This window comes from Gadus macrocephalus, chromosome 6, assembly GCF_031168955.1.
Source record: "Gadus macrocephalus chromosome 6, ASM3116895v1".
In the NCBI taxonomy this organism is placed as follows: Eukaryota; Metazoa; Chordata; class Actinopteri; order Gadiformes; family Gadidae; genus Gadus; species Gadus macrocephalus.
In genome coordinates, this window is record NC_082387.1 from 21,293,904 (window position 1) to 21,313,945 (window position 20,042).

At 49.5% G+C, this 20,042-nt stretch overlaps 1 protein-coding gene across 1 annotated transcript in view; it reads right to left on the reverse strand.

Moving 5' to 3' along the window:
- hmcn2 (hemicentin 2) overlaps positions 1 to 20,042 on the reverse strand; it is a 62,061-nt gene that overhangs the window by 18,730 nt on the left and 23,289 nt on the right. The window contains 32 exon segments of the mRNA XM_060054970.1: positions 152 to 296; positions 1,196 to 1,337; positions 1,427 to 1,563; positions 2,013 to 2,094; positions 2,559 to 2,749; positions 3,327 to 3,605; positions 4,144 to 4,241; positions 4,553 to 4,736; positions 5,096 to 5,220; positions 5,409 to 5,568; positions 5,985 to 6,128; positions 6,249 to 6,380; positions 6,532 to 6,613; positions 6,815 to 7,011; positions 8,010 to 8,123; positions 8,296 to 8,457; positions 8,785 to 8,881; positions 8,977 to 9,167; positions 9,613 to 9,726; positions 9,819 to 10,046; positions 10,360 to 10,510; positions 10,796 to 10,938; positions 11,069 to 11,347; positions 11,633 to 11,790; positions 12,285 to 12,411; positions 12,666 to 12,810; positions 12,980 to 13,110; positions 13,288 to 13,479; positions 17,668 to 17,751; positions 19,368 to 19,619; positions 19,780 to 19,818; positions 19,821 to 19,906. Coding sequence (XP_059910953.1) covers positions 152 to 296; positions 1,196 to 1,337; positions 1,427 to 1,563; positions 2,013 to 2,094; positions 2,559 to 2,749; positions 3,327 to 3,605; positions 4,144 to 4,241; positions 4,553 to 4,736; positions 5,096 to 5,220; positions 5,409 to 5,568; positions 5,985 to 6,128; positions 6,249 to 6,380; positions 6,532 to 6,613; positions 6,815 to 7,011; positions 8,010 to 8,123; positions 8,296 to 8,457; positions 8,785 to 8,881; positions 8,977 to 9,167; positions 9,613 to 9,726; positions 9,819 to 10,046; positions 10,360 to 10,510; positions 10,796 to 10,938; positions 11,069 to 11,347; positions 11,633 to 11,790; positions 12,285 to 12,411; positions 12,666 to 12,810; positions 12,980 to 13,110; positions 13,288 to 13,479; positions 17,668 to 17,751; positions 19,368 to 19,619; positions 19,780 to 19,818; positions 19,821 to 19,906 — 4,791 coding nt within the window.

Here is a 20,042-nt window from a genome sequence, read left to right on the forward strand (position 1 = left end):
CAATAACACCCAATCTTGTGCACACGACCAAACATGGGACACGGTGGCGTGGTTACTTGAATCAAACCATGTGACCACATTTGACACGTTGATTGACACTGAGCCGTCTGACACGAGCCCCGGTCTGCACAAACAAAAACAGAGCACATACTTATTGCTGCCATGACTCAGCGGGAAGCCGTCCTTCCTCCAGGTGACGGTGGGGGAGGTGTCGCCCAGGGCCTCACACGGCAGCACCGCGTCCTGGCCCTGGTGGGCCGTCACCAGGGAGCTGCTCTCCTTGATCACCGGGGGCACTGGAGCGATGGGAGGATGCAGAGAAAACCCAGGTCAGTATCAGCGTATGTCTTTATACACACCACTATGGTACCATCACATAGTAGACACACAGCTATAGTATCATCAGGTTGTTGACGCACAACTATGGTACCATCACATAGTAGACACACAACTAGAGTATCATCAGGTTGTTGACGCACAACTATGGTACCATCACATAGTAGACACACAACTATAGTATCATCAGGTTGTTGACGCACAACTATGGTACCATCACATAGTAGACACACAACAATAGTATCATCAGGTTGTTGACGCACAACTATGGTACCATCACATAGTAGACACACAACTAGAGTATCATCAGGTTGTTGACACACAACTATGGTACCATCACATAGTAGACACACAACTATAGTATCATCAGGTTGTTGACGCACAACTATGGTACCATCACATAGTAGACACACAACTATAGTATCATCAGGTTGTTGACGCACAACTATGGTACCATCACATAGTAGACACACAACTAGAGTATCATCAGGTTGTTGACACACATCTATGCTACCATCATATAGTATATACACAACTATAGTGGCATCATGTTGTAGATACACAACTATAGTACCATCATGTAGTATATACACAACTATAGTGGCATCATGTAGTATACACACAGCTATAATATCATCATTTAGTATATAAACAACTATAGCATCACGATGTTGTATATAATAAACTATCGTATCATCATATTGTAGGTCCAAATTACCTATTATAACAGTGGGTAAATCTAAACAAATGTTTCATGTATTCTATTAATTTGCTGTTGTCCAGTCACCCAGACTAAGAGAGACTCTCCACGATGTAGCTCTGTATAAACTGTTAATAATGTGTTATAACATGGACTGACAGAGAATCTCCACACTGAAGTAGAGGCTGGTGCTGCCCGCCATGTTGGTGACCACGCAGCTGTAATGTCCACTGTCCTCGGGTCGGACCTCCTGGATCTCCAGGTACTGCCCCCCCGCCAGCTTCTGGATGTGACCGCCCAGCTGACCGAAGAAGAAAGACATCACATTATTTTATATTTTTAGTGCCTTTTTTTTTGTGATCCATGACCCTTTGTGACGAGCTTCTCTACCTGCAGTTTGACGTCATCCTTGTACCACTCTATCTCAGGAGCGGGGTCGCTGTCAGCCAAACACTCCAGGGTCAGGTGTCCCTTGGAGGCCACCGTCACGGTCCTCACCTCACCCGAGCCCAGGAGACTCGGGGGCACTGGAAGAGAGACACACAAGCGTGAGACAGCTTGATGCATTAGAGATGAGATGAGATGAGATGAGATGAGATGAGATGAGATGAGATGAGATGAGATGAGATGAGATGAGATGGAGCTCTTTCTGTTGTTTTCTGTTGTTGCGTGTACTGCTGTAACACCTGATGTAACACCTCAAAAGTAGAGTTAACATCCGTATCAACTCTAAAAATATACAAGCAATGAGACCTCTATTTTTGAATGAACAGGGAGATGTGACTAAAGGCCCTCGGTCACAACACACACCCATATGGGCCTTTCTTTTACAGCATGGAAAAACTATTTAAACTTGAGCCAGAAAGAAACAAGGGAGAAAAAGTGATTAATTAGGGCTGAGGTAAACGACTAGAGGACATCAGGGTTCTTTCGTCATATGCTTGAGCTCTTGGCCAAGAGGAACACAATGTATTACCCTGGACGCGGACCCAGTGGTTCCGTCCGTCCTCTCCCGCCGGGCTGCTGGCCAAGCAGGTGTACAGCCCCGCATCCTCCACCTGAAAGAGTAGCACATCAATCCCCTTGAGCTGCGGTACAACCGGAAGATAGTTCTATGCCTGCTGCCGGGAAAGAGTTTCACTGTAGAGTTCAACAAAGCAAGAAGAACACCACCCAGTTTTAGAACGTAACGCATAGAACGTTTGAAACACACTTATTGTATGTTGTACATCCTTGCACTTAAAAATAGGACTTATCTATCTTTGTTGTTTACGGGGAATGGGTTAACCTGGTGATTGTGTTAGTCCTTGGCACATGGTTCTATGAACATGCTTACTGTACAGCGACAGCGATATATCGTTTTTTTTGACAAATGTACTTATTGTAAGTCGCTTTGGATAAAAGTGTCTGCTAAATGCCCTAAATCTAAATCTACAAGTAAAAGTTGCAGTAGTTGCAAGTAACAGTATGATAGCACACTTGCATGCTAGTCATACCATTAATTTTCCTCCATTACACTTACCTCCACTTTGCTTATTTTGACGAAGCGTCCCTCCTCCGTCACCACCTCCGGCCGCTCCATGGGACGTCCGTCTTTGAGCCAGCTGAGGGTGGGCGGGGGGACCCCCACGGCCGTGCACTCCAGCTCTAGGGGGCTGTTTACGGCCAGGGTCAGCTCATTGGGGGACCCCGTGCTGGATATCTTCGGGGGCTCTGGGGAAAAGCAACAGAGTGCAACACAGTTTCAAGCCCCATCCACCAATCACATGCCTGCACCATATTCTGGTGAACATATCAATACATTTTAAGCAATACAAAGACTATTTTAATTTAGCTGTTGTTTTACCTTAGTTTATTTCATTTACGGATATATTGTAGATATTGTATTCTAGTTGTCACAATCTATATTTTTATGTTTATTTGTATTCTTATATTCTCTGTTTAATTGTCACTGTCCGTTGAGGCCCCTGAATTTGCTGTCTCATCACAACTGATCTTATCCTATTAATTTGACATTAATTTACATTTAGGGCATTTAGCAGACGCTTTAATCCACACATTCCCACGCCGAAAGAGGAGTCAATCATGCAAGGATACAAGCTGCTTTCCAGGAGCAGTTAGGGTGAAGGGTCTTGCTCAGGGACACTCGAGGTGCTAGGAGGGCCAAGGATTGAACCAGCAATCTTCCGGTTACGAGAAAACCCGCTCTACCTCCTGAGCTAAGCCGCCTCTTCATTCAGAAGGAAGTGCCCCAGACGTGTCCAGCATTGCTTTATGGTGTGAGTTGTACCGAGCACGGTGAGGTTGAAGCTCTTGGTGCTGCTGCCCGCCTGGTTGCTGGCCACGCAGCTGTAGAGCCCCCCGTCGGAGGGGGCCACGTCGGGCAGCTGCAGCCGCGTCTCCCGGCCGTCCAGCAGCAGGTTGCGGTGCAGCGACAGCGGCTGGCCGTCCTTCAGCCAGGTCAGGGTGGGCGGGGGCACGCCCCGCGCTTCGCACGTCAGGGTCACCAAGGAGCCCTGCACCACCGTGACGGGCTCCACCGGCTCCACACGGTCCACACCAGGGGGCGCTGTGGGGCCGACACACGGGGAGGTGGGGGTTAAACCGAATTTATCACTAGGTGTGAAATTAGCCTTGAAAAGCTGTTTTATAATGTGCCCTGATTTAGTGACATCACAAGTAGGAGTGTCCACCCAGATGGATGCTGGGTAGATCAGCCTACCAGCCTACCCAAGGGACTGTAGAGACTGGTAGGCTGATCTATCCAGCATCAATGTAGCTCCTCTCCCACCAGTGATGTCACCAAGTCACATGGTGCAGGGCAGACTCTGAAACGGCCTGCGATGGCTAATGACTCTCACACCGGCTGGTCAAACAGGGGCCTTTTAACATTGAACAGAACGTGGTGCAAGCCTGTTAATGGTTAGCGGTCATCGGTGGTCGGTGATCATCTCTATGAGAGTTTTTGATTTGGAGCAATATGCTATGTGGACATTAATTACATGAGAAGCACATGTGCACATTTGACATCATGGAAGCACATTACACTTGTGACCCCTAAATGAGGAAGCGCTGGTGTGGTGTCCAGTGTGGCAGAGGGATAATACCTTGGACCTGGACGTTGTAGCTGAGCTCTGCGAGCCCTGCTGGGCTGCGCGCCACACAGGTGTACATGCCTGCATCGGTGAGCAGCACGGGAGAGATCCTGCACAACGCAAGAGGAACCGGGAACCAAATATCAAACAGCAATGCTTTGGACGACGACTTCTTCAGCCAGATTCCCTTGCAACAATGCAAACACAACGATAAAAATCATTCAATAACGAAGTAGTAGAATGAGAATATATCGGAATCGGAAACTTTGTCGGTTGTAAACCTTTTTACTGTGTTCTTGTCCAATGGTTTGGAAGGCTTAACCAACCCACTCATGCTGGCGAATTAGCTCCCTTTGTGTAAACCATGTGACTGTGTGCTGTCTCTTCGGTCGTGTCTGCTGAAACGTCTCAATAAACTGACCTGAGGACAGAGTCTCCCGAGAGGAGGCGGGTGCGGGCCGAGAGGAACAGGGGGTGTCCGTTCTTCAGCCAGCTGATCTGGGGCGGGGGGGTGCCCACAGCGTGGCACTCCAGCGTCACGGCGCTGTCCTGCGTCACCTGCACCTCTCTGGGGACAGACGTCTCGCCGGAGATAGTGGGCGGGGCTTGAGGAGTGGATTGACATGACATGTCATTTGGCGTAAGCTTTTAAACCGAAGCAAGTTGGCAGAGAACTATCAAAGCATGGGCTTGTTTTTGTAGCTACATCTATTTTGACTGACTCATTTGTAGCTACAAAAGATTTTAGAGCTACAATCTTTTGTAACTTTTGTAGTTACAAAATATCTTTTTGTTTTAGCTACAAAAGAAATGTCAAAATCTACGTAACCTTGTTTTTGTACCTACATCGATTCCGATTTTTTCGGAGAAGACTGATGAAAAGATGGTCGATAAGAAATCAACTGAATGACATCCCGTGGTATCCATTAACATGAACTGAAATCAGAAATGCAGCAGAACTTACCGAGCACGAAGAGGGTGTACAGTCTGCTCTCCTGGCCGGCAGGGCTGACCGCCAGACAGGTGTATGTCCCAGAGTCCTCCTTGCTAAGCCTCAGCAAGGTCAAAAAGATGCCATCTGGGGTCACGCTGTAAACACATTCAACATGTTTTACCCTTTCATTCAGCATTTACATACGCTTTTTATCCGAAGCAACTACTCGTCACTGCTGGATACGTGTCCTAAAGGAGCAGCAAGGGGTTAGGCTTCCTGAACAGGGATGCCTCCGGGTAGGACTGATAATGGATGGGAAACAGGGAGTAGAAGAACGCCTCACTCTATGTGCTGGGAGTCTGAGCCCTCCAGAGTGGCTCCGTTCTTCAGCCAGCTCAGGGTCGGGGTGGGGGTCCCCGTGGCTCTGCACTCCAGGGTCAGCTCCTCCCCCAGGGGGGCACTCAGGTCTGAGGACTGGCCCGACTCCAGGATGGTTGGCTGGACTGGTGGGGCACCACCACCGCGGGACGGAGAGCAATACAGTTGAATTGGTTGGGATGTCCATTAAGGGGTTAACCAATGCTAACACTCAATCAGCAAAGGTGCCATCTCTGATGAAATGCTTAAATTGCTGTCTCTGATTGGCTTAACCGAGGACCATGTGATGCCGTGAATCAATCAAAAGCGAGGAAGGGAATGACTTGTATTTATGCTTCCGTTGGTTTTATTTTAGTGTTTGGTAGGCCTAAGTCGTGTAACTATTTTGATTCTTATCCCCATTTTTTCTCACAATGCCATTACATATGTGAGCTCTCGTTAACCTAAACACCACGGGACACATCTGAAACTACTTGTTATCTTTCGATAATGGCCGACATACACACTTTCTTTTCTCAATAAACTGATTAAGGGGTGTTACCTTGCACGGTGAGGGTGTAGTCCTTCTTGGCCTCTCCCCCGCTGTTCTTAGCCAGACAGGTGTACCTCCCGGCATGGGACAGGGTGAGTGGTCCCAGCTCGAGCCTGTTGCCCCGGACCGACCACTGCCACTGCACACTGCTCTCTGCACCGCAAACACACTCAGTTACCCCGGCTCCACAACAGCAACGGCTTAGCACACCTTTTACTGTTTAATGTTTAACATCACCCCCCAAAACCCAGTCATTCTGTTGAGCCTTCTCACCAATAGGGGTCCCATCTTTGAGCCAGGTGGTGCTGGGAACCGGGACCCCAGAGGCCTCGCAAAGCAGGGTGACCACAGAGCCCAGAGTCCGAGTAAGGGTCTCCTGTAGGGGTCCGTCAAGAACAGGCGGGACTGTGGGTGACACCGATGACACAACACGTATTATGACTAATTATGAAGGATGTGTTCAACGGTGTTGCGTGACTGAAGTGTGAGGGAGTATGCGGCACAAGAAGTGCGTGCACTCAACACACAAGGCCAGCCGAGCAGAGGCCTGTCTCACCGTGAACTGTCAACCTGAACGTCCTGTCCACCTGTCCCGCCACGTTGGACACCTTGCAGGTGTATGTGCCGCCATCTGACAACTAGACAACCAAGAAAAAAATACTTTGAAAGCTATTCACAAGTTAGGGGTGAACTTAATGATGAATTGAACATCGGCTGAAATATTGATATCGGTTATCTGTTACTAAGCAATATTAGTTACGGAATCGGCCCCGAAAGTACATCGGTCGGGCTCTAGAAACACTGCAGGGGAACCTGTAGTGTTCAATTCAATTACTGACCTGCACTCCCTCGATGTCCAGCTGGTGGCGCTGCATCCCCAGGCCGTTCCCCGGGACCAGCTGCAGCCCGTTCCTGTACCATGTGACCTCGGGCTCCGGGAGACCCCTGGCCTCGCAGCGCAGTGTGACGGTGGAGCCCACCTGGGGCTCCAGCACCTCTGACTCAGACTCCACCCGGGGCCTCAGGCTGGGCAGCACTGTGGGCGTGTAACAGAGAGAGGAAGGCTGAGAGGCGTGACGGGGAGGAAACCCACCAGTTATAATTATAATGATTCATTCAGGAGGTTTTTAATCATGTTTTACAGCCGGCTTTTCCAGGAAATATAACAGTTGTTTCCTGGTGGGCATGCTTGGTATGTGTGTTTTGAGTGTGTGTGTGTGTGTGTGTGTGTGTGTGTGTGTGTGTGTGTGTGTGTGTGTGTGTGTGTGTGTGTGTGTGTGTGTGTGTGTGTGTGTGTGTGTGTGTGTGTGTGTGTGTGTGTGTGTGTGTGTGTGTGTGTGTGTGTGTGTGTGTGTGCATGTCAATGTGTGTGTGTGTGTGTGTGTGTGTGTGTGTGTGTGTGTGTGCGTGTGCGCGTGTGTTTGTATGTAGCTCATAAACAGACCAGAGACAGTGTATTTTGTTGTGTGATTGGAACATCCGACCAAAGACCAAAGCAAGTGCGTGTGTGTATGTGTGTGTGTGTGTGTGTGTGTGTGTGTGTGTGTGTGTGTGTGTGTGTGTGTGTGTGTGTGTGTGTGTGTGTGTGTGTATGTATGTGTGTGTGTGTGTGTGTGTGTGTGTGTGTGTGTGTGTGTGTGTGTGTGTGTAGCTCATCAGACCAGTGTGTTTTGTTGTGTGATGGGATCATTCAACCAAGGGGGATAAAACACACCAGTTGTAATTATACGGTTTTTATCATTTTTTTACAGCCGTCTTCTCCAGGAAACAACAGCTGCTTCCTGGTGTGCATGTGTGTGTGTGTGTGTGTGTGTGTGTGTGTGTGTGTGTGTGTGTGTGTGTGTGTGTGTGTGTGTGTGTGTGTGTGTGTGTGTGTGTGTGTGTGTGTGTGTGTGTGTGTGTGTATGTTTGCGTGGGCGTGTGCGTGTGTGTGTGTGTGTGTGTGTGTGTGTGTGTGTGTGTGTGTGTGTGTGTGTGTGTGTGTGTGTGTGTGTGTCTGTGTGTGTGTGTGTGTCAGCCTCCATTCTGTCTCACCGTAGACACTGAGCAGGATGCTCTTCTGGTCCTGGCCGGCTGAGTTGGTGGCTGTGCACACGTACTGACCAGCGTCCTCCACTCTGGCCCGTGGCAGCTGCAGCATCTGACCACCTGGGGGCAGTGTTCACACTTCTGTTGTCATTTTCATTCAATTAATGCCAAATCCTACTAAATCCTATTACTTCTGTACTGAAAGGTCCTCAGTGTTGGGATGGATTCACAAATACAACAGGGATCAGGAGGTACCCTGAGTCATCGCAGGGCTTCAGAGAGCCATTCTGACCTGGTAAGATGTGGATGCCGGTGGTTAAGTGGAGTAGCTGTCCATCTCTGGTCCAGATGACTTCTGGAGGAGGGTAGGCCTGGACATCACACAGCAGGGACACCATGTGGCCGTCAATCACACTCACCTCCTGCTCCTTCTGCCCAGTGATCCTGGGAGGGACTGACCAAGAAAGCAGCAGGTTTACACCACTCTGGGTGGTTTAGAGACATAACAAACAGCTAGAGATGAGGGTGCAGCCTCTGCCTTAAACAGTGAGCAGAGCGATTAAATTACTTGTGTATATCTTTACTGGTTGTGACTATACAGGGTTGATGAAAGTATTTGACAGGAAAACAGAAAACAAAATAAAATGTCCATGTGAACAGTCTGACAGGCTTTCATTCTTTGGTGCTTAGTCCGTAGCTTAGTCCGTAGCGCTGTACCGCAGGTACCAACCAGTGACGATCACTTTGTCCCTGAAGCATCCTCCACCAGTGATGGTCTTACCTTGCACTGTGAGGCTGAAGAGTTTCTCCATGGTCCCGACCTTGTTCTTGCCCACGCACAGATACCCAGCCATGTCTGACACCAGGACACGGAGCAGCTAGGAGAGACACCACACACCGTCAATCGTTACATTGTCAAACACTCTCCTCGGTGGTTGGTCCAATCATGTGTTCACATCTCCTGGCCGCCTACCTGCAGCTGCGTCCCGTCCTCACTGAGGTGGAGGTGGGCGGAGGAGTCCGGTCGCACCGGCTGCCCGTCCTTCAGCCAGGACACGGCGGGGGCTGGGTGGCCCGTCACGTCGCAGTTAAGCACCACGGTGGAGTTGAGCACCGCCGTCACCTCCTCCATGTAGCCCTCCGAGTCCAGGATGAAAGGAGGCACTGGGAGGAGGCAAGAGTCTCAGTGAAACGTCGTGGAGCTTCCATCCAACTTACATTCACATTACATTCAGGGCATTTAGCAGACACTTTTATCCAAAGCGACTTGCAATAAGTACATGTGTCAGAAGAAGAGAAACAATATATCGCTGTCGGAGCACTAAGGATGTTCATGTAACCAAGTGCCAAGCCCTAACATTTGTTAGGTTAACCCATTCCCTGTGTACAACAAAAATAGCTAGGATAAAATGCCACACAAGGCTTATCACTATTTGCAAGGACAACATACAATAAGTGCATACATTAAGTGCCAGGACGTACGACATACAATAAGTGTGCAAGAGGGGGATGGGGGTTGGTAAGGGTGGAGGCTATGCAGAGTCTAGGTGAACTCTGAACACGTGGCTGATGAAGAGCTCTGCCGCGCCCTGGTTCTTCCGGTTCTTACCCAGGACCTCCAGGTCAAAGTGCATGCGGTCCTCTCCGGCCTCGTTGACGGCCTGGCACGTGTATTTCCCGGCGTCCTCCTCCTGCACCCGGGGAATCTGCAGCACCTGTCCACCTTAGATGAGGAGATAGGGGACACATCAGGTATATTGTCTACAGCTCTACAGAACCAGACATAGATCTCTGGAGGAGTGGACCTCCTCTGACCTGGAAGCAGGAGCACTCCATCGGTGGCGTTGAGCTTGCGGCCCTCCCGATACCAGCTGATTATGGGCGGGGGGATGGCGTTGCTCTCGCAGGACAGGCTGATGGGGTGCCCCAGGACCACTTCCGTCTTCTCCGTCATGTCCCTGTCTTCGTGGCCTCCGTCCTCCTCCTCGTCCCTGAGACCCCAGGCCGCCTCTCTGTTGGTCACCCGCTGGAACACGGGGGGGACTGGCGCCGGAGAACGGTCCGCATCAGTATTCGAAGACTGCACTTTCCATCTGTTTTACCTCGTCAACTGTTCTACCGCATCTCTCTACTCCGTTTCAATAATATACGAACCAGAAGGCTTCTCAAGAATATAACATGCACAACAATCAATCAATCAACAGTCAATCCCTCTTTGGAAATCTCTACGAATTATTATTTGGTCCGCTTTAGTACCCTACTGCCTGTTGACTCTGTACTCTCTTATTTGATATGAAATGAAAAACTTAAGACAACCTCATAAATCAGGCTACTATGGTTACCGTTTATTACACACCTTGAATGGTGACATGGAAGTCTTTTTTGTCCTCCCCTGCAGTGTTAGTGACCACGCAGGTGTACTGTCCCTCGTGGGCCAGAGTGGCGTTCTCGATGCGGAGTACATGACCGTTGCCATGGGAACCATCCTGTAAATTTCCGTGCAGCAGCTGGAATAGGGAGCCAATCGGATGATCTAATTAGTGTACGCTGAAAGATGCAGGTGTTAGGTTGTTTTGTTCATCATCTTTGTGTTAACTAAGCACTCTGTGAATGCAGGAAATTAAAGGAAATAATTATGAAAAAGGGTTAGTTATGATTGTAGTGAATTAGATGGATTGAAATCATCACTGGAGATAATTAACATTTAAAAAATGCTCTATTCAATTTTTGAATGGATTCCTTCAACGAAGGCGCACTAGAACGCTGGACATTCATACATGTTTCACACCGACCTGTCCGTCTTTGAACCACTGGGTCTTTGGTTCGGGGAACCCTTTAGCAAGGCAGGATAGAGTCAAGGTACCATTGATTCGTACTTTCTCTCCGTGGCCACCGAAGTTCAGGGCTGTTGAGTCTCCCTCAATTTGTGGCGGCACTATCGCAAGATAAAAAGATAAAACCACAGCTCTTAAAAAGTCCAATCCAACACACACCTCGCGAGTGAGGATTGTGCAATGAAGACCCCCCTCAATAACAACACTGCTTCCTTGCTTCCTGTGTCTCACCAAGCACTCTGAGGGAGTAGTGTTTGTGGGCGGAGCCAGCGGGGTTGGAGGCGCGGCAGGTGTAGAGCCCGGCGCTGTCACCCTCGGCCGAGCCCAGTCGCAGGGCCTGGCCGCCCTGGGTGTAGGTCAGCTGCGCGCTGGACACGATGGGCTGGTTGTCCTTCAGCCAGGTGATGCTGGGGGCCGGGGAGCCCTGCACATCGCAGGGCAGCACCGCGGGGAACCCCAGCACCACGGAGACCTCCGAGGTCCCGTCAGGGCCCCTGATAGAGGGCGGCGCTGACGGAGGATGGCCAAATGGGACGTTAACGGTTGGATGGTTTGGAGATGTGCATGTTGTTGTTTTTTGTACTAATTCTAATTCTTTTTTTTTTATGAAATTGGGCTATTGGGCTGGAAATAAAGATACTCTAAACACTGCAATCAAACACGCGGGATTGTTTGGGGGAAGCGCAGGTTTTTGCAATTACAGCAATTTCTGCAACCATTTAGTGTGATTGGTGTAAATTGGTGCCAGGTGACGCGTGAGGTCATCAGACGACGGGGAAGGAGAGGCGGCCTTACCTTGCACAGTGAGGCTGAACTGGCGGGTCTGTGTCCCCGCGTCGTTCCTGGCCAGACACTGGTAGAGGCCCTGGTCCCTCAGCCTCACAGACTTGACCCTCAGGACCTGGCCTTCCTCAAGGAACTCCACGTGGGGGTCTCCGTCCCGGGAAAGCACCCTGGAGGGACCCAGGCGGAGGGAGAACGCATTATGTTGAGGGACTACTAATGACTAATGACAAATGACACATTAGTCTGTTGATTACTATTGTCATTTTTTAATTGCACTCAATAAATCTATAACATGACATCATCAAGGCTAAATGACCAATCGTATGCCGTCGTTGATAATTTTTTAGGCCAAGGGATGTATTCTAGGGACGCTTGTTTTGGTAAATAAAGAAAGAAAAGCAACAAAATTAATTGAATCGGAAACAGCAACAACAAAGAAGCATCCAGATACTGCTAATGCTCTATCTGTAAGCAACAAATGTTTAGTGTTGATACTTAAAAATAACAAAAACTATAAGAAAATCTGTGTTTGTGAAGGATATATTATTGGTGTATACATTCATACACACTATATATAGATATACTATTATAACACTGGATAACTGACAGGGCAGAGAAGAAGTCGTGTGCACAGATGAACGGGGCCTATCTGTCTTCTCACTCTCCGTCCCGGCTCCACTCCACCCGGGGCGCCGGGCGCCCGCTGACCCGACACGAGAACTCCACCTCCTGGCCCAGCACCACCGCCAGCTCCTGCAGGCGCCGCGGGCCAGAGATCTCTGGGGGAGCTGCCCCCACACAACCACGACGACACACACAACATAGCGACACACACAACACAACACAATGACACACAGATCAGTGGCATTCAGGAGACACACCAAGAACATACATACAAGTGGATTCTGTCATTTGCCTCAGATGAGGTATGTTCTTGTAATAATGGCAGGGCATAATAACATAGTATGTTCTAAATGCAATTTTACCACTAAGACACATCATCTAATTAGCTGTTTTGTTTTTATTGTTGTCCTGAGCTCACCTTGCACCACTATGTTATAAGCCCGCCTGGCTTCGCCCGCGGTGTTCTCTGCGGTGCAGGCAAACTGCCCTCCGTGCTCCGACTGAACCCTGTAGATCCTCAGCAGCCGGTTCCCGTTCTGCAGGTACACCCCGGGACTGTCCACCTGCGAGCCCACCAACATGGTCCACAACATCCACACTGTAATCAGCACGGTGGCCACTTGGGGGCATGGTACAGCCACAAGTACACAGTAGTACAAGGTACCGGCTTTCTACCATTAATAATAATACATGTGTGGATGGAGCAGTGAGGAATGACGGCATAGTGCTCACAGAGTGTCCATCTTTGGTCCAGGTGATGGATGGAGAGGGGATGCCAAAGGCGTCGCAGCCCAGAGTCAGAGGCTGCTTCAAGGTGACAGTGAGGTTCACAGGCTTGCCGTCCTCAGGAATCTCCGGGGGAACTGGTTAGACAGAGGAAAGAGAAGAGATGGGGGGGGGGGGGGAGGGGTCACTTCCCTTTCATGTGTTTGTTTAACTGTGGCTGTATTGCGAGTTCTAACATTAAGCAAGCGAGTGAAGGGATGAATAGGGATAGATAGGTGGCGACTGGACAGAGCGGTGAGTCTGTGGATTCTCACCGTTGACTTTCAGTCGGGTTTTCCTCTCCACGGAGCCGGCGTCGTTGGTCGCCACGCACTTGTAGTCCCCGCTGTGGCCGGCGGACGCGGCGCCGATCACGAGGGATCCGTCGTGGGACTGGGAGAACTCAGACTGCTGCGGGTGAATCTCCAGTCCGTTCTTGAACCAGCGCACCCTGGGCACCGGCGAGCCTGCAGCGGGAAGTCAGAGAAAGGAGATCTGATACGAGGACACGCTATGGGCATCATGTGGCTCAGGAGGTCGAGCAGGTTGGCTGGTAACCCGTAGCTGAGGGTCGAGGTGTCCCTGAGCAAGGCACCTCACCCTAACTGCTTCCAACGAGCTGGCTGTCGCCTTACAGTGCCGACACCGCGTCAGTGTGTGACTGTGGGCATGAATGGGTGAATGTTGGCAATATTGTGAAGCGCTTGGAGTGGCCACTGGTTAGAATAGTGCTAGATAAATGCAGTCCATTTACCGTTACATTACCCATTTTGACATGCTAGCCTGGCCTCGCTGGGGAAAGTGACCCTCATCGTTCCCCCGTCTCGATAGGAAAACTTTGCGGGCCCAGAGCCCAGACTGAGAGGGACGGAGGGAGAGAGTTCTCTGGCGGCTATACATTTATCTGTTGGACATCAGGTAAGCCGGGGATGCCTTGCCAAAAGAGTCGCAGAACCCCCGAAGCTCTGGGCTCTTCAAGGTCAGAGTCACTCACACACTGGCAGAAGAAAGTGATACACAATGCCAAGCACATCTATTGGTTGGATAGCAGCTTTAAAGGGCCAGCCAACCAAACGACATAAGATCCGATGCCATTGTTTCACTGTTACCAAAATTACAATCCTATGTTTTTTTCTCTGCAAACCACTTTGTGACGTTTTTGGTGCATTTCATATTCAACAGTGTTAAAAAAGAATCACAAAGTTGGCGTGGGTCATAGCCAATGGGATAACACGATGACCCCTTTATTCTTACAACTCTCAGCCCCAAATTTTCTTTTCATCTCATAGTTCTGAATTAGGGGGCTCACTTACTCTTTAAAGGGTGATTGGACCATGCCATTTATGACAGAACATGCCTTGGGACTGGTGACCCAAGTAGTGGAGTGCTGGGAATTAACAACTCATGCCGCACTTGGCCAGTCACTGAGGGTGTAGGGCTGGGGGTGGGGTGGGGGGGCTCAGCAGATGTGGTCTAGAGGATTACCAGGGGGGGAAAGAGCGGGGGCCAGGGGATGACGAGCGCCACAGAGCAGTTATTTGGGGTGAAAAGGTAGTGGGATGAAATTTTCGATAATCAATAATCTTCCTCCCACTCAGGGTGAAAATGGTAGGTCTTAGCTCGTTTCCCCTCAGCCATGCCAACGTTTAGGAGTGTGTAACTACTGTTGACGGCTTTCAACTGCTGTTGACAGCGCATGCGCTACCGCGCGTATATGTCCCGCGCAAATTTTATTTTATTCAAAAAAAATAAAAAAATATTAAAAAAAATAAAAATTCTTCACCCCTCGCGGACGACTTGGGATCGGTCGGCGGTCTACTGGTAGACCGCGATCGACTGGTTGGGCACCCCTGCTCTACAGATAGGAGCCATGAATGATGTGTGTGTGTGTGTGCGTGTGTGTGTGTTTGCGCGTGTGTGTGTGTGTGTGTGTGTCTGAACACACGCATGGCTGGCATTATGAAGGAGAGGGGTTTCAAAATGCCACAGCTCTGTCTATTTGCAGAGGCGCTATATCCATATACAGCAGAGTAGCCCATTGAAACTGAACCCCCCCCCCCCCCCAGATGTATCCCTCCCGCAACACATGTTTACAGTTTAGGAAATCCTAATCAAATCCATTATCTCCAAAGAAATGCGTACATATGGTGTGCTTTAGATGTTAATGGTGATCATTATAGGTGTTTTAAATCAATTGCAGGGGGCCTGACACAGTCTGAGATTACTTTGTCCGTGTGTTTCCCCCAAGTTACTGCTTCCACAAAAACAATAGTCTAAATCAGGGGTTCTCAAAGTTTTGACAACTGAGGGCCAATTTAGGAACCCAAAATTTGACTGAGGGCCGCCAAAGGAAAAAAAAAATTGGCGGGAAACGCCGTCAGCATCCCAGTGGTCAAAAAAAACATTGCACCGTGGACCTCCGGGAGTGAGGTCAAGTGTCTAAATCACGAAACTGAGGTTCACCCTTTCAAAATAATGTACAGTTGGATTAAAACTAACAAATGTAAAAGGGTTTAATTTGAAGCTAGAGAGAGTCGAATTTTCTCTTTATATTTATTTAAATTAATATTAATTTAATAATAAAAAAAACGGGTCCAGGCTTTTGCCCAGAACCAGGTGAAGTTCATGAGGAGTCTTAGGCCCAATCACATTTCTACCCCTTACCCCTTCCCCTTACCCCTCCCCCTTGTTTTGAAGGGGTAAGGGTAAGGGGTAAGGGGAAGGGGGAAGGGGAAGGCATAAGGGGTAGAAATTGGATTGGGCCTTAGTATCTCCACAAATGAAGAGAAAGGGGATCTGGACCAACCAGCCACCCAGTCCACCAGCCAGTCCACCAGCCAACGCACCAGCCAGTCCACCAGCCAGTCCACCAGCCAACGCACCAGCCAGTCCACCAGCCCGTCCACCACCTAACCAGTCAGCCAGCCATGCAGTCAACCAACCAAACTCCCAGCCATCCAGTCAACCAGCTGGCCAGTAAACCATCAACCCAGTCAACCAGCCAGTCAACCTCCCATCCAGTAAACAAGCCAGTCAACCAGCCTTTCAGTTAACCAGCCAGTCAGCCTGTAGGTCAACCAGTTGGTCAATCGGAGAGACCGCCAGCAGGACTGGGGCAGGGTTGGGCAGCAGTCGGTCTGATGTTCTGATCACCTCTTAAAAGAATCAAAGAGGGGATCTGCTGCCCTGCTACACTAACACAGCCAGCCAGCCATCCAGTCAACCAGCCAGAGCTCCAGACAGTCAGCCAGGCTGGGCCGTCTGCCCAGGGTGGAGACAGATAGACATGGGTAGGTCAACATGCCTGTTGTACCTCCACCAACCATCTCAGAGGGGATCTGGAGCTGGAGTGCTCTGATACAGCCAAACAGTCAGCAAGCAAGCCGTGCAGCCAGGCTACCCAGCTATCTCAATGGCAGGGGTCAGAGAGGGCGCGGGGGGGGGGGGGGGGGGCTTTCTCTTCCTGCTCTAGCTGGTGCACCCCAGACATCGTACTCCATTATCTGCCTGTGGCAGCCTGTAATTAGGATTCCTCTCCCGGCAGCAGGCCCCGGCACAGGAGAAAGCAGATGTGGCGCGCCGAGGCAGCCGGCAGAATGATGTTCCAGCTGTTGCAGCGCATAAGCTGTCCCAGTGCCCCTCCCACCGCGCCCCCCCGGTCCTCGCCTTCCCAACCCAAGCCTGTTACCATGGAATTCCCCCACACAAACAACACCTATTTACAAGCCGTGTCGAATGGCGGCTCCTAACAGATAACTGAGTAAACACGGGGGGGGCCCTCACATGCACGCACCAAGTTGCGCACATTTACAAATAATTGTGCTGTTATGTGCAATGTCAACTTAGCGAGGACTTATACGTTGTTATCGCAAGTATGTTTAAATATCTCGAAAGTGGGGATCCGTTGCAGTGTTGCAACGGATGGAAATGTTATCTTTCAAAACGACAAAATGACAGATGCGAAGTGAAGACTACTCTGTTTGCTGGTGCTTTTCTTATTACATTATACATTCCCACTATGTACTTTTCCGTTCTAATTCACTATTCTGTCTGTTCTAGCGTGTTGCGGGTATTGGACTGGATGCCTGGACTCTCCTCATGGATAACCGGCCAGAACCCCATCACCATTTTAATATGATGTGCATGTATTTACCTGTATGTCAATTGTGGCACCCATTGCACTCCTGACCATCCCTGGAAGAAGGGCTCCCCTACACTGCGTTTCTTCTCAAGATTTCTTCCTTGCTGATTCAAGGGAGTTTTTTCTTGTCCGTGTGGGGGCATGGGTAAAGGGGGGTGTCACAAATATTTGGCCTGTTAAGCCCTTTGAGACTGTAATGGTGATTAAGGGCTATACAAATAAAATTGAATTGAATTGAAAACAGATCGGATAGCAAATGGCTTTATATACTTGGACAACAGAGAGCCTTTGAAAGCATTAGTGTTGTTTTTATTGTGCAAAAAATTCACTTTGTTTATAGATTACCCAAAATGAATTCCTCTGGAAATAAAGTAGCTCTCAGCAGAACAATCTAAATCATGAGTGAAAATGCCACGTAAACATTACGACACAACCCTGCCACCATTCAGCTCTTTAATCCAACCAATCCAATTAAATTCAATTGTTTCTACCCTTGTTTACCACACACTCATACCTTGGGCGTCGCAGCGGAGGATGACCTGGGTGTCTGCTACCTTCTCCATCACGGCGTCGCCGGGCTCCAGGAAGGACGGGGCCTCTGGAAAGGAACAGGTGCAGCAGAAGGTTTACTGTCAGGCTACATAGGAAATCATCCAGCAGTAGGCGACAAGAGAGCATTGAATGAGAGTGCAGGATGCTTCTGGAGGGTAGTGTGTTGACTGTTCAGACCAATGTCATTATATTAGATTTATTTACTCAACCTTATGTATAAAGGTAAGCCTATTCAGGCTAGGCACCTCTTTGTGACCTCTCTGTGACCCATGTTTCTGTCCAATCTTGATGAATTAAGCGAGGGTGAATGGTGGTCTCTATTTGCAAGGACAACACGAATCACAGGTTCCTGAGTGTGTGTGTGACCCCAATGCACGGCGATTAACCCTAAGCATTTGCTTCTGTGAGTGAACGCCCTTAGTGAACAGGTTGACCTCAAAAGGTCAGAGGGTACATAAGGCCACCATCAGGTGACCCCTAGTCTCAGTAGCAGAATACAGGGGTCACACTTGAGTGTGTGACAAATCATTGCAAGCGTCTCAATCCAGCGTCATCTTTCATCTTCCCTGTTGTTTGTTGAGCGAACAGTCAACTAAACAAATAGCACAAATTACAGTGCATAAATATTGTCTTGCTTAGCTGCCACTGAACAGGGATTTATGGGAATTAAGGACTTCTAGTCCTTCTGCAGTGTCTCCTGAGAATGCACGACATAAAACTCAAAGGAAGCCCAAGGCCGAGACACAGTACTGGCTGGAAGAATACGATTAGTACAAGGATTGGATTCCATCTTGACATGGATGCCTATTAAACCACATGCATTCATGCCGAATTCCAGTACAGTACAATACAGTCCGAGCCAATGGATTTAAGGAATGTATTGATTCATAAAATCTCAGTTTGGTGTAGGGCTGCAAACTCTGCACGCTTGCTAACTCACAGTCTCGTCTGGTCCACTGAGTGTCTGTCTGTCATCTTTCAAGCATGTGTCCCCAGCCAGCCAGCCAGCCAGCCAGCCAGTGAGCCAGTCAGCCAGCCAGCATCTCTGCACCCAGAGTAAAAAACAGAAAGCCAGGCCTGATGGGCCAGATGTTCCCCTACGACATCCTACTGCTTCTTGCCGTCTGTTTCCTCTTCGTCTGTCATTGTGTATGTCAGACCCCCCCAACATCTCCTCCCCTCCCTCCCCCCGGCCTCGCTGCCTGCTCTGCCCGACTCACGACCTGGCTTCAAAGGGGAACCACTAAACAAACTCAAACCACTAAACAAACTCAAAGAATTACCCATTGCCTCGGATGGCAGCCGGTTTCCACCAGATCCCCTCGTAAATACTGCTGATTAGTTAAGGCAGAGATAAGTGTACGGATATAAGGAAACGGTGCAGACTTTTGTTCAGAGTTCTGTACAGGGTTTGGTCAAGACTTCAGTTGATCAGTGCATGGTGTGGGACATGATCCTGTACAGGGTAAGGTCCAGACTTCAGTTTAGTGATCAGTGCAGGGTTTGGTGTTGGGTTAAGTTCAAGGGTTGTCCAGGGCTTCGTTTAGATTCGGTTCAGGTTTGGTGTCGGGTTAGGTCCAAGGTTTGATCCAGGGCATGGTGTAGGATTTGGTGCATGGCTTGCTACAAGGTCTAGTGTAGGGGTTGCAGAAAAATACTCACTGAGAACCTCCAGTGTGACCTCCAAGGTGTCCTTTCCAGCATTGTTCTTGGCCACACAGCGGTAGGTGCCCTGATCAGCCAGAGCGGCATGCTGGATCCTGAGGGGACCGCCGTCCTCCACCCTGACTGGATTACCATTGTGGAACCAGCTGATCTCCGGACTGGGTTCTCCCTGGACCACACAGGGCAGAGTCACCGTCTGGCCGATCAGGGCTTTAAGCAAGGAAGGACCCGCCAGGATTTTGGGCTTTGCTGAAGAAGAAAGGACAAACACCAAGCCAAATGACAGATCTCACCACTTGCTTGTGATTCACTCCTTCCCCTGGCATCTTGACATGTCCATTACATAATCGAACAAGCATGACACCATTCTGTTTAAAGATCTTGTGTGAACAGGGATCCAGCGCTTTACCTTGGACGTGTAAATTGTAGCTTATGGACACGTTGCCGCTGGGTTCGCCGCAGTGCAAGTGTACAGTTTACTGTCGAGCAGGCGCACATCCGTGATCTTAAGAGAGCCTGAAGGCAGAACAGTGAACCTGGGGGGGTCAGGGGTCAAGGGTGGTTGGACGAAGAAAACAAAACACTCAATCAGTCAGGGGAGCAGCTTCACATCTCCTTGTTTGTGCGTTGTCCTGCCACATTTTGCAACATTTTGCACCATGACGAAGGAAA